Source organism: Podarcis cretensis (genome assembly GCF_951804945.1).
Source record: "Podarcis cretensis genome assembly, chromosome: 3".
NCBI classification, from domain to species: Eukaryota; Metazoa; Chordata; class Lepidosauria; order Squamata; family Lacertidae; genus Podarcis; species Podarcis cretensis.
The window spans coordinates 19,106,606-19,120,304 of record NC_137172.1 but is presented as its reverse complement, the minus strand read 5'-3'; the positions used below and the strand labels follow the sequence as shown (position 1 = coordinate 19,120,304).

Genomic DNA, 13,699 nt, shown 5'->3' with positions numbered 1-13,699 from the left:
ATCCCCGAGCCAAATCTGTCTTTCTCCTATTCTACAGTTGTAGAGCTAGAAAAAGGTCAGAAGAGGGCTGCCCAAAGGATGAAGGGGATGGAGAGGCTCCCCTTTGAAGGAACGTTGCAGTGTTTGGGACTTAATGGTTCAGGAAAAAAAGGCACGTAAGAGGTAACAAGCTGGAAATTTATAAAAATTAGGCATTGCATGAAGGAAATGAATAAACGCAAGTTTTACTTCTCTTGTAAAAGCAGAAGTCGTGGATATCCAATGGATGTTGGGAGAGCCAGGGCAGACAAAATACTTCTTTATGCAGGACAGAGTTAAACTGTGGAACTCACCTACACAGGAGGCAGTGTGGCCACCTACTTGGATGGCTTTGAAAGAGGATTAGAAAAATTGGTGGCGGAGAAGACTATCCATGGCCACTAGGCCACTAGGCTCTGCTCTGCCTCCGCGGCTGGAGATGGTAACACCAGTCCCTCCAATAGGAATGTCCTTTTCCATAATAATATTAAGAAGAATTTTATTATTTATACCCCACCCATTTGACTGGGTTGCCATTCTGGGCGACTTCCAAGACATATAAAAACATAACAAAACTCCATACCCTCCAACATTTCTCCAATGAAAATAGGGACGTCCTAAGGAAAAGCAGGACATTCTGGGATCAAATCAGAAACTGGGACAGCTTCTCTAAATCAGAGACGTCCCTGGAAAAAAGGGACACTTGGAGAGACTGAAAGTTGCATTGGGCTGCTCAGTGTTGGGAGATGGGTGTGATGGCACATGTAGTCCCCTTCAACCTTGGGGGCACCCTGCCTGGCAGTAAAGATTGTGGACCAGGAGCAGCAGCAGTTGGCAACAATGGCAGGGAGGGGACGCCAAGGATGGTGTCTTTGGACACCTGGAGCCAACGCTGCACTTGGACATTATGGAGTGAATATGGATCTCTCCCGCTTTTGCACTGGACTGGGGAGCAGGGGTGTTTGTGTACTGGGTGCTGCTGGTTGCTTCTCTGTACAAACTCTCGTTTCCCCCTCTAAGCAAACTCGGCAGAAGACTAGGAAAATGAGGAGACTGGAGAGAAATGAATCAAGAAGATTGTAAGAGGTTAATTTGCAAGGAAATGAAGGTTAATGCTTCTGGAAGGTGAGAGAGAAAATATCTGACAAATGGGCTGCATCCCTTTGGCGTAGGGGGTTGGAAAAGGCTGGAACAGCGTTGAAATAGCATAACTAATAGCATAGCAGCCAAGGCAGAAGCAAAAAAGGAAAAGGAAAAAAAGGCAATTGCCAGACATATAATAGGGGTTACCTTGAACCTGGATGGTAGTCTAGCAGCTCTCATTAAAACAGAAGGCAAAACATTTACCAAGGCACATCGTCACATTTCTGCTGCAGTCCCTGATCAACAAAAAGATCCGCTTCTACAAATAGCATCACATAAACAGCTTTCTTATCACATGAGCAAAGAAAATGAATTGCTATCATGCTCATTTGAAGATAGTTTAGCACACATCTTTAAGAGATGTTCAGTACAGGGCTGAGGTTGGGGTGGGGAGCTTGCATACCTGGCTACTCTCCAACAGCACATAGCCTAAAATGCTTGTAACACCCATATTTTCATAACTAGGGAAATTGCCTAAGTTTCCCCATTTTGACACACTGCTTGGCCTCTATAGCATCTTCCCCAGCAGAAAAATTATAGTGTAGAGAGAAGGGAGAGAGAGACTGGTCTCTTTTTTTCACTGTAGCTGGAAAACTAGTGGCCAGTGAAATTTAGTTGGCACTGCCGTAGGTTCAGAACAAAGCACCTCTACACCAAATGCAGAATTAAGGACAGCCTCTTGTGCACTTAGGTAAAGGTAAAGGGACCCCTGACCGTTAGGTCCAGTCGTGGCCGACTCTGGGGTTACGGCGCTCATCTCGCTTTACTGGCCGAGGGAGTTGGCATACAACTTCCGGGTCATGTGGCCAACATGACTAAGCCGCTTCTAGTGAACCAGAGCAGCGCACGGAAACACCGTTTACCTTTCCGCTGGAGCGGTACCTATTTATCTACTTGCACTTTGACCTACTATCAAACTGCTAGGTTGGCAGGAACAGGGACCGAGTAATGGGAGCTCACCCCGTCGTGGGGATTCAAGCCACCGACCTACTCATCGGCAAGTCCTAGGATCTGTGGTTTAACCCACAGCGCCACCCGTGTCCCTTCTTGTGCACTTAGGTGGCTGTTTAAAAGAGGGTTAGACAAATTTGTGGAAACTGGCAATCAGACATTCATGTCTAAGAATGAAATCTCTGTGTTCAGAAAGCATCTCTTTCCAACAAAGATGCTGGAAAGAAAACAATGGGATGGTTAATGCTCGTGTTCGGCATGTAAGCTTCCTAGAGGCATCTATCTGCCTGTGCATTGTTAGAAATGGAACAAATGAGACTTGGAACTATTTCTTGCAAGTGGGTGGAGTGCTCCTGATCAAAGTTATAGCCAGCCATGTCCTCTTCTGGGAAAATCCATTCCAGCCAATTCCCTTCTCCCATTCATTAGTATTAAGTGTTCTGTGGCCACTGTACACATTCATTTCTCATCGGGCTGTTTGTACAGAAACAGAAAACAAAAACTCAACCTCATGATTTACACAAGAATCTGCACCTGGAGAAAGAATGAGTTCACTATTAGTATATCAGAAGCTGGTGGTCTTATCGAGCAAAGTACAGTGGTGCCTCAGGTTAAGTACTTAATTCGTTCCGGAGGTCCGTATTTAACCTGAAACTGTTCTAAACCTGAAGCACCACTTTAGCTAATGGGGCGTTCTGCTGCCGCCAGAGCACGATTTCTGTTCTCATCCTGAAGCAAAGTTCTTAACCTGAAGCAATATTTCTGGGTTAGTGGAGTCTGTAATCTGAAGCGTATGTAACCTGAAGCGTATGTAACCCGAGGTACCACAGTATGTCTTCTGCTATGGATGGCGACTGGCTGTGGTTGCACACCGATAAGGGAAATGTAATTGGGTGTATTCTCTTTTTTATAATTAATACATGCAAACATGGATACCCTGCGGCTAGACCCAGACATTTCAACCTGGGCTGAGTGTTGCACCAGATTGCACCAGCAAAGCGGATTCTCTCCTCCTTTCCCTTTTTAAAAATGCAATTTCTTTCTGTCCCACTCAGTCTGGAGCCCAGCCCAGAGTACTGTGGCTTTGCATCTTAATAGAACAATACTTCTTGTCGAACTCTCAGTCCTGAATCAATTATCCACCTAGGAGAGATGTGAGACTCTGTGCAGGTTGGGGAAATGTAATGACAAGGCTCACATGCACACAGGAGAGCTGTGAAGAACACGTGTTGAGAACCTAATTAATTTTCAGCTAAGAGATTTTTAAATCGCACAGACTGGTGGGGGGGTGGGGTGGGGGTGGGGAGGCTGCTAAGGATAATCCAATAAAAATGGGCACAAAGTTCCCTGCTTGTTAGGAGCCGGTAGGGAAGTGTAGCTCTGCAGCACACCTGTCAATCAGGTCCGGCTGAAAAGGATACAGGTTGAAGCTATCCCCGTTGTAGTGCCAAATCTTTCCCAAGAACGCTCGCATCCTGACTGAACAGGACCTATGCCAGCAGTCAGCCAGCAGGATTTAAACTGGTAGAACTTAAAGGTAAGGGTACCCCTGCCCGTACGGGCCAGTCTTGACAGACTCTGGGGTTGTGCGCCCATCTCACTTAAGAGGCCAGGGGCCAGCGCTGTCCGGAGACACTTCCGGGTCACGTGGCCAGCGTGACATCGCTGCTCTGGCCAGAGCCAGAGCCAGAGCCGCACACGGAAACGCCGTTTACCTTCCCGCTGGTAAGCGGTCCCTATTTATCTACTTGCACCCGGAGGTGCTTTCGAACTGCTAGGTTGGCAGGTGCTGGGACCGAGCAGCGGGAGCGCACCCCGCCGCAGGGATTCGAACCGCCGACCTTTCGATCGGCAAGCCCTAGGTGCTGAGGCTTTAACCCACAGCGCCACCTGCGTCCCTAAGTTAAGAACGCCCGAGCAGGGACTTGAACCCTGGACCCTCAGATTAAAAGTCTGATGCTCTACCGACTGAGCTACCCGGGCGTAGAACTTAGCCTGGTGTAAAAAAAAGCGTTAGGGATGCGGCAAAGAAAGACATCCGTTACAAACCATTTGGCTCAGCCACATGACCTGGCAAAAGTTACACCAGGGTTTGGATTTGATATCCTGCTTTATCACTACCTAAAGGAGTCTCAAAGCGGCTAACAATCTCCTTTCCCTTCCTCCCCCACAACAAACACTCTGTGAGGTGAGTGGGGCTGAGAGACTTCAAAGAAGTGTGACTGGCCCAAGGTCACCCAGCAGCTGCAGGTGGAGGAGCGGAGACGTGAACCTGGTTCACCAGATTACAAGTCCACTGCTCTTAACCACTACACCACTCTGGCTGCTGCTGCTAAGACAAAGTCTGCTTTGATGGCTTGTTTTCTCTTTGCCAGGCTCAGTCTGGCTCCTGAATGGAGTATGGAACAGGAGGAATTTACACCAACTTAACTTAAACTGGTTTTCCTCAGGATTGTTCTGTAAGCCTCTGCCTACCTCTGAGGCTGGAGACAGGAGGGTGGTGGATTTGAGAAGATGAAAGGATGCTAATGGTATGTATGCCCATCCCACTTTTGCCTCTGGCAAGTGGATTTTGCTGGGGAGGGGGGGTTGTATTCTCTCAAAAATATGCAAAACCATGAACAGCACACAAAATGTGTCTGAACACTATAGGAAGGAGTGGCCACCTCATACTTCATTGAGGTTAAAATGGCTACTAGCCATGATGGCAATATAGCGCTTCCAGGCTTGCTTGGGAAACAAGCAAGAGCGCACTGTTGCAGTCAGGTCTGGCTTGGAGGATTCGCAGAAGTACCGTATTTTTTGCTCTATAAGATGCACCTAGTTTTTGGAGAAGGAAAAAATATTCTGAATCCCAGAAGCCAGAACAGCAAGAGGGATTGCTGTGCAGTGAAAGCAACAATCCCTCTTGCTGTTCTGGCTTCTGGGATAGCTGCACAGCCTGCATTCGCTCCGTAAGACACACACACATTTCCCCTTACTTTTTAGGAGGGAAAAAGTGCGTCTTATAGAGCAAAAAATACAGTACCTGGTTGGCTATTGTGGGAGCAGAGTATCAGAGGGGCCTTTGATCTGTTTCAGTAGGGCTCTCTCCATGTGCCTCCAAAACTGCTGCCTTTTCAGCCTTGAAGACATTTAAAAGTTTTGTAGCAGATTCTTGGCTGTGAGCTGGTATGCTACATTTAAAACTCTGACACTAACCATGAAGATGTGTTTTGCGGCATTGGATTGTGCATTGTTCGCATTTGCTTTTATGTTGTCATGGACGATGTTTGGTTTGTTTTGGGGGGGGGGCAGGGGGAAGGTAGCTGATCTCCGTAAAAAAACACACCACAGATTGCAAAAGGCAAGAGGTAGATTCTGCAGCAGAAATAATTCCTGTAACAGAGGGACACGTCCCCCAGATGACTCAAGTCATCTAACTTCAGAAAGCTAAAGCCTGATTCATATTGTTCCCTTAATGTAGGACTAAGTGCAACCAGTCCAGCTGCCACTGCTTGCACTGACCACTGAAAAACATCAATAGCCAAGACAGGTGAGAGAGTCTGGGGCCAGTATGAACTCTGGTCACTTTTCTTGGGAGTGTCCAAGTGTTGCTGCCAGCACCCCTTCTCTTGTACAGTGGAAGAAACCACGTGCCTTTGCCAGCAATCAAGATACTGTATGCAACAGAGAAGAACAGATTAGGAACAGAAGAACAGCCCTGCAGGATCAGGCCCAAGGCCTATTTAGCTCGGTATCGCGTTTCCCAACGCTCGCAAGCAGGACATAAATGTATCAGCCCTTTCCTGCTCTTGCTTCCCAGTGACTGGAACCCAGAGCCGTGCTGCTTCTGATGCTGGAGGTTGTATGCCGCTATTCTGATAGTCTTATATCCTTCATAAATTTGTCTAAGCGCTTTTCTATGCTGCTGGCCATCACCAGAGTTTGTGACAGCAAATTCTCTGAGCAATGTGAAGCATTTCCTTTTGTTCGCCCGGAATCTCCCACCATTAAGAGCTTCCTTGGATGGCCCAGCGTTCCTAGTATTACGAGAAGATTAAAAACCATGTTTTTGATTCTGAGCATGATTTTAAACAGCTCTATGACGTCCCTCCTTACTTGTCTTGATCACCCAAATGAAAAAGCGTGAAATTTCTGGCACTTGTGCCTTCCTCCTGGGGAGAAATCAAGAGAGCCTTATCACAGATTTGGTCTATGTACCTACAGCACAAATGTTTGCTTTATACTAGATTACTTGCCATGGCTTTCCCCAAAGAATTTTCAGAAGTGTAGTTTGAGGAGGCTACTTAGCATTCTGTTATATCTCTGTTCATCCCTCCCCAAACTAGAGTTCCCAGTGGTCTTTGCAGAGAGGGAATGACCACAAACAATTGAAATGTAAAGTACAGATACAGCTGTAACAACAGACCATGAGATTAAAAGCCACAAATCAGAAAATAAGACTCAGGGTCATGCTATCAAAACCTTTAGGGAAATTCAACTACCATATATAAAGCTTTCTTGTCTTGGAGAAACAGGCTGTTCACAAATACCACCTTCATTACCAAGTAGCATTAATTTCTCACGCAACTGGGAATCATGGTGGAAGTCCGATTTTCTCAGTTTAAGAATGATTTAAATCATAATTGACACAAAGAAGTATGAAATTAATCAAATTGTAAAAAGATAGCCAGTGTTTAAACACTAGCTTCCATTTTTAACCCAAATAAGTAACTGAAGTTTTGAGACTAGGATAAAGCCTATTTTTTAGCAACTGCATTTAGAAGCAGGGTATATATCACGACCACAGACAGTTCATCACAGTTACTAGGGAGGAAATCACAGATAAGGGTTCTGTGGTGCTGTAATTGAACTAGAGACATTCTGTTTGTTCTCTATAAAACTAACTGAACTATTTGCCAGTGACTAATTTGTGCTATTTTAACTCAAGGCTACGATTTTGGGATTTGTAGATGAGTTTGCCACAGAAGTAGCAAGGTCTGATCTACCACCTCAGAAGGAATATCTCAGAAGAGATAGTTAAACATGTAAGTGTGCCTAATAAGCCAATACAATTAACTGCAGAACTGCAAACGCTCTTCACAAATTGGGTGAGGTAGACAAGGACTAATTCAGATAACATTTACAAATAAGTAAATGTTGGGCGGCAAGCATTCTGCAGTTATTTGATCAAAGTCCATCAAAGAATAAAATCCATGCGGCAGAGAAAACAAGAGAAGGCAAGCAAAAAAGAGCAGGCTGGAACTTGGAAGAGTCCCGGTTTTTGTTATCTGGGGTGTGATAAACTGAAAATCTGACAAGCACTTTTCACACTTGGTCAGTGGCAGCTGAACAAAGGAACTGCATTATTTTTGAGCATGGGAAGGTGATATAAGAGTGCTCTATAGAATGCCTGGTTCTGTGATGGCTTATTCACACATCAAGTGATGAACATACCTTATGTGAACCAGCCGTGCATGTCATGGTGAAAAACATGGAGGAACAAAGATATGTGTGCACCTGAACCCCTTGGCTATTGTTTTTGTTTTGGTCACATTTGTTCCATCCAGTGTTCTTGCAATGTGGTTAATGTGCTCATCATACGTGTGTACACACACACAAACACACACACACACACACACACACACAATCTTCTCATCATAGTTGTGAATATCCATATACACCCACCTAACATTAAAGCATTGTCCATTACACCAGGGTTTTCTAGAGCAGTGTTTCCCAACCTTGTGCCTCCAGCTGTTTTTGAACTGCAACTCCCATCATCCCTGACTAGCAAGACGAGTGGCAAGGGATGATGGGAATTGTAGTCCAAAAACAGCTGGAGGCACAAGGTTGGGAAACACTGTTCTAGAGGCACTGTGGGTTAAGAGGCTAACTGCTGCCTTGCATCACAGATAAGCCCACAGAGTACAATGCTTGGCTGGGAAAGCAATGCGTAAATTAAGCAGGGTCAAAGCTACTGCATGTACCCTCTCTTCTTCCTTGCCCCCATGCTTTTTCCAGTCCATGGGGTGCTGCTAGCATTTTGGGATGTCAACCTCTTCACGGACGCAGAAGAAAACAAAGCAGGTCATATGTTTGGGTAAGAAAAGGAATAAGAAAGCAAAAGGGATGAGCTTCTGATCTCCCCACCCAAGATTGTGTAATTTTGATACTGGGTTAAATAGGTCAATGGAACATTTGAGACAGGCAGCTTTGAGGCACCAGGGTGGTCTTGGCTGGCTGAAAGCCTTGTTTAATAAGGGTGACAACGAAGCCCAATTTTATCTTAAATAATGTGGAGCATTTATATAGCACTTTCGAATATATGAAACACTTCACTTATCCTTACGACATCTCCGTAAGGCAGGCAAATAATACTCCTGAATTTCAGGTGGGGGCTGAAGCTGAGAAGTTTGCTTAAGGTCATCCAGCAAGTCCTGGTCAAAGGAAGATTTGAACAGACGGCTTCCCAGTGCATGCCATTAGCCACAAAGTGAGACCAGTTCTCTGATTTCAGGCTCAGTTTGCGATCTCCGGGCCCTGTGCCCCCAGCTCTTTGCACGGGTCCATCACTCACCCTCCAGCCATACAAAAAGCAGACACGCAAGGCTACCAAAGTTTAGCTTCCCTGCCCCCCATATTTATAAATTCAGAGGTGCTGCTTGTTACACATGAAACTGGGCAGCAGCATTTAAGATCTTGCAGTGACCCCTCCTGCAACAGGCACAGAAAAGTCTCTGTTCTACTCAGTCCTATGAGATCTTGGATGGCCACTCCTTGCCTAGGCGGGCAGAGTTGTCATCATTTCCCCCTCCTCTTCCAAGCAAAGAGTCTGACCTCACAGAAGTCCACACTACTGTAAAGGCAGCGAGTGCTTGATTATCTCATATATATATATATATACATACATATATATGGAGTTCCCCTGGATGCCCAATGGAGAAGGGCAAACCCAGTCAAATTTCAAAATATGTAAGACCAGGCATGCTTTTCTGCGCTCACAGCGGAGCAGAGAAAATGGCTTAAGACAGGGCACCTGGTTCAGCCCTTGGGTTAATGGTGAGGGCCAGGCACTCAAAATGGCTAGGGACGTAGAGAAGTTGGGTCTTGGTAAGTCCTTGCTTGGTTTGCCTTTGATCCTAGACTTATGCGAAGCACATGCTGGCCTTACACCAGTTAGTCCTGAGATTGAGTTTCTTTTGTTCCTATTATTCAAGTTGCACTACCGCCATAGAGAAATGTAAGCTGTAGTGTCCAGCAGCAGGAGCAGGAGCACACCTGCACTGCTTCTCTGTAGAGCGCACTGTCCAATTCTGCATGCATGCTGCCTTTAAGGCGAGGTCTCGGCAAAGTTGCAGCTGGAGAGGTGTGGCAGCAGGATGGGCAAGTAGAGCCCTCTTAGCGCTGGGCTACAAAGAAATCTCTTATGTGAAGGTGAAGCAGTGCCCCTTTCCTGAATAGGCTAAACATTCATGCACAGTGAAGGAGACGGTAGATGATGTCTGCAAGGCGGGGGGCCGAGGGCAGCTGGGAGGGGGGAGCAGGAGACTGGATTATCCATGAGAGGAGAAGATGGGTCGGCTGATGTTGCTGTTTGTCGTCATTGCTGCAAGCTCCCACCTGCAGAGACAATGGGCTAGAATTAAACACAGGCACAATAAAACACAGATCCTGAAGCTGAGGGCCACCTCATGAGAAGAGAAGACTCCCTGGAAAAGACCCTGATGTTGGGAAAGATGGAGGGCACAAGGAGAAGGGGACGACAGAGGACGAGATGGTTGGACAGTGTTCTCAAAGCTGCCAGCATGAGTCTGACCAAACTGCGGGTGGCAGTGGAAGACAGGAGTGCCTGGCGTGCTCTGGTCTATGGGGTCACGAAGAGTCAGACACAACTAAACAACAACAACAACAACAACAGTCAAGATGTTTCAGATACTAAACATGGTGGTTGGATGGTGCCGTGTACGCCTCCTTCCGGCAACTCCTGCAGCCAAGCTGGTGCCAAATGTATTGCTCTGCTTTCCTTTGGACCACATCAGTGAGGCTGGGAGAACGGGTCTTGTCATCTGGACCTCCCATACACACTGCCCAGGCTTGCGCCTCAGGGAGGTCTGCTAATGCAGCGGTTTGACTTCACCCCTGGAGGCGCACTCCATTGTCTTTCGAGACAGACAGATGCCACCACCAACAACAAACACAAAATGGGAAGACTGGGGGAAGAGAAATCAATGGCACAGTGTTTGTGCCGAAAGTCCTAGGTTTGAACCCTGGCATCTCCAATTAAAAAGATCATGTAGCAGGTGATGGGAAATACTTCTAATGGAGACTTAGTACCAGTCGGACAATATTGGGTAGAGGGGGAAATAGTCTGCCCTGGTAAAATACTATCTTTTGTGTAGTATATAACAAGTGGTTTAGATATATTGAACATCCCTGCATGGGGATAAGTAACTTACCTGATGTCATGAGGGAGACAGGACTGGTCAAGGTTATACTGTATCACTGCCAGTTTACAGAGTGTTTTTAAGCTGGGACCTGAAGAAAAAGAAGCATACAGTATGATGATAAAACTGCCCTTCTTGGAAGCAGCCCATGAGAAGCATAAAAAGTAAGCCAAATTAACTGCACTAGGCAGCTCCCTCAATGGGACAAGGAGACAGTACAGCTATTACAGCTACTTTGACCAGGCTTTTTAATGTAAAGAAAACACACCAGGAGATTCAACCTAGGGGAAGTGGTTACTAAAGGCAACATAAGGAGGAAATGTTCACATACTGAAGTCTAAGATGTACAGGTCTGAGTGATCCATCAGGTCAAATTCATCTCCCATGCCTTCCTCTGGGGATGGGCTGTGGAAAACAAAGAAAACCCCATCAATCACTGCAATTCACTACAAATTAAGGCTGTGTTTCGGATTCTTCCAGAGTTCTGAACTATTCCACAGGGTCTCCCTGACTTCAGTGTTACCTAACAAAGTGCAGCTGCTGATAGCAAAGGCTCTCTTTAATAACCTCTGTGTTTACTGCTGGCCAAGCCAACGCTGTTTGTTTTCAGTTCCTACTCCCTTTACTGCCTTATGTCTAATGCTGCCATCTATTCCTTTAACCTTCAAGATTATTTCCTTTACCTCTGCCCTATCCTCTGCAATTCAAAAGGATGTGTCAGGATGGAAATAGTCTCTTTGCAAACGAAGTCTTCCCTTCCCCACTTTGCTATTCCTGCATTAGCAATGAGACTGTGATATGTATTTATTTCAGTCTATGAAATTTATTTGAAACACGTATACCTTGCACTTCTACGTACCCTGGCAGGTTACAAAAATGAAAAACAACACTGGATTCTATCCATACAACTTCCTTGCAGTAGTTTCCTCTCTCTCTCCCTCTCCCTCCCCCCGCCCCATGCCTCTGCCCAATAGATACAAACTCCCCACTCTGTGTTACTCTGCATCAGTGGTTCCTTAAATGTCCCCTGCACAAATTGCTGAGAGTCTTGGAGGACTTCTTAATGACTTTTCTGCCTTTTGTAGCCACTGTAATGCGCTGTGCCAGATGCTGTATGATTTTTAATAGTATTTTTACAGACACATTGCAGACTACCTTAATGAAGCTCACAAACTGCTCATTGTCGGCAGACCATAGCTTGGGAATCCCAACTCTACATTAGCTTTGCAATTCCCTCCCATCTTATATGAACTCCATTCAAAGACACACTAGACTCCCTCGGTTCTCCTCTCAGCATTGCCGTTCAGAATACCATCATCAAGGCAACAGGTTTGCCTTAATCACTTTGCTTAGTACCAGGAATAATTGTGGCAGCAAATCTCTGCATACTGCGCGCTAAACCTCTATGTGGACACAAAGAAATACCCCAGATGAGCATGGAAATGTAGCAGATCTGTCAGCCGTGGTTTAAGAAAGGAGAAACCTGAGCATGTTAGAAAGGGGATACTTTGGGGCATGGGCTTGACCTGTTTGTACAGGCTTCTGCCCAGTTGCTTCATTTGCTCCAGCCTCTCTTCTTCCCTAGCAAACAAACAAGGCTCCTTGCTCTGCCCTCGCAGCAGCCAGGGCAGGATGTTCCTGCACCATCTGGAAATTTCATTATCGCAGAAGGTCACAGAGACCCCTAGCAGGCAGCCAACTTGGGAGCAGTGGGGGAGGAATCAGATTTAGGTTGTGTATTTGATCACTCCACAACACCAGTGACGTCTGAGTTCTTCTCTAAAGTTGAAAGGATTCTTTCTTGCTAAAGGTGTGGTTTTTTTAACCCACCAAATCAACTCGAATAACAGATACAGGGGTTGGCAGACTCTTAAACAGAATAATAGGCAGGCGACTGGGAGAGAAGCAGATTCCTTGCAAAAAATAAACAAACATAAGCCAGTCTCTCCCTTTGCTGCCTTACACTAAGGGAGGCTCCAGACTGTCATTATTTTGTGGAAGGGATTCAAGTGCATCCTTGAAAAGTTAGGTTTGGACAATTAAAGCGGATTAAAGCACTCTGCTGTCTTAGCACAGCAAATTCATTTTTAAATAGAAATAATTTTGACAGTGACAAGGAAGTGCATTGAAAAGTGTGGAAAGAATGAGTGATTAATGGGGAGATGCGTAAACACCCCACAAGCAAATCAGGATGAATGCTCACTGTTGTATATCCAACACGTAAACTAAATCTAAATTCTCAGTGAAGACTGAACATAATCTGGTCTCCACGTAAACCTTATGCAAGGAAATCTTTTGTAAACCACTTTGAGGTTGTTGTTTTTTACAATCAAGCAGTGTATAAATGTTACTTGAAAAATAAATAAATCAATAAATCAATAAGGTTAATAAATTGGTGGAATGGAAGAGCCATAAAATCAGAGGACGGAAATAGTCAGAGTGAATTATAACTATGCTTCATCTGCCTATAGGTACATCACTGATATTACATAACTGTGTAAATGACTGCTTTGTGAAGACCGCACTCAAATCACCAATATTTGGAGATAAATAAGAGGTTTCATCTTTCTGCCTCATACAGCTACCATTTTATGCACTAATGGCTGACTCATTCTCCAAAAGCAAATTCTTATGTAGCTCATCTGGCACCATCCACAAACTAACGGGTGGTTTCAGCAAGTGGAGGAATACCAAATGTTGTTATTCCTGCCTTCCCATCAGATGTTAAGGAGATAAATAACTATACAACTTTTAGAAGGCCGCCTTCTTTTAGAAGGTTTTTAATGTCTGGTATTTTATCATGTTTTTGTGTGCATTGGAAGCCACCCAGGGTGGCTGGGGAAACCAAGCCAGATATGTGGGGTATAAATAATAACATTACAACTACTACATTTGAGAGAAAGAAAAACCTCTAAGCGGGAGCTCCTCCCATGAATCAGCTAATAAGAACTGAGCATTTTCAGTGACTACAGAACACTGACTGTTGGGTGGGAAAAAATTATATATATTAAAAAATTTGGTGGTGGTGGTGGGAAATAGAATGGAATATCCTGTAAGCTGGCACTGCTGGCTAAAATCCTGCACAGAAGAATTACTCACGGCAACATTTTGTTGAAGGTCCCACTTGTAGCTCTGAGTGTTCCTGCCATCTATTCACA

At 45.3% G+C, this 13,699-nt stretch overlaps 1 protein-coding gene across 3 annotated transcripts in view; it reads right to left on the bottom strand.

Annotated features, from left to right (window-relative positions):
• Positions 1 to 8,715: 8,715 nt before the first annotated feature.
• Positions 8,716 to 13,699, bottom strand: part of KLHDC3 (kelch domain containing 3) — a 44,516-nt gene continuing 39,532 nt past the window's right edge. For all 3 annotated transcript variants that reach the window (XM_079968920.1, XM_079968919.1, XM_079968921.1), the window contains 3 exons: positions 10,873 to 10,946; positions 10,554 to 10,632; positions 8,716 to 9,717 (listed from right to left, as the gene is read on the bottom strand). In XM_079968920.1, the coding sequence (XP_079825046.1) occupies positions 9,651 to 9,717; positions 10,554 to 10,632; positions 10,873 to 10,946 (220 nt within the window). In that variant the 3' untranslated portion in view covers positions 8,716 to 9,650. The remainder of the gene's footprint in view (positions 9,718 to 10,553; positions 10,633 to 10,872; positions 10,947 to 13,699) is intronic.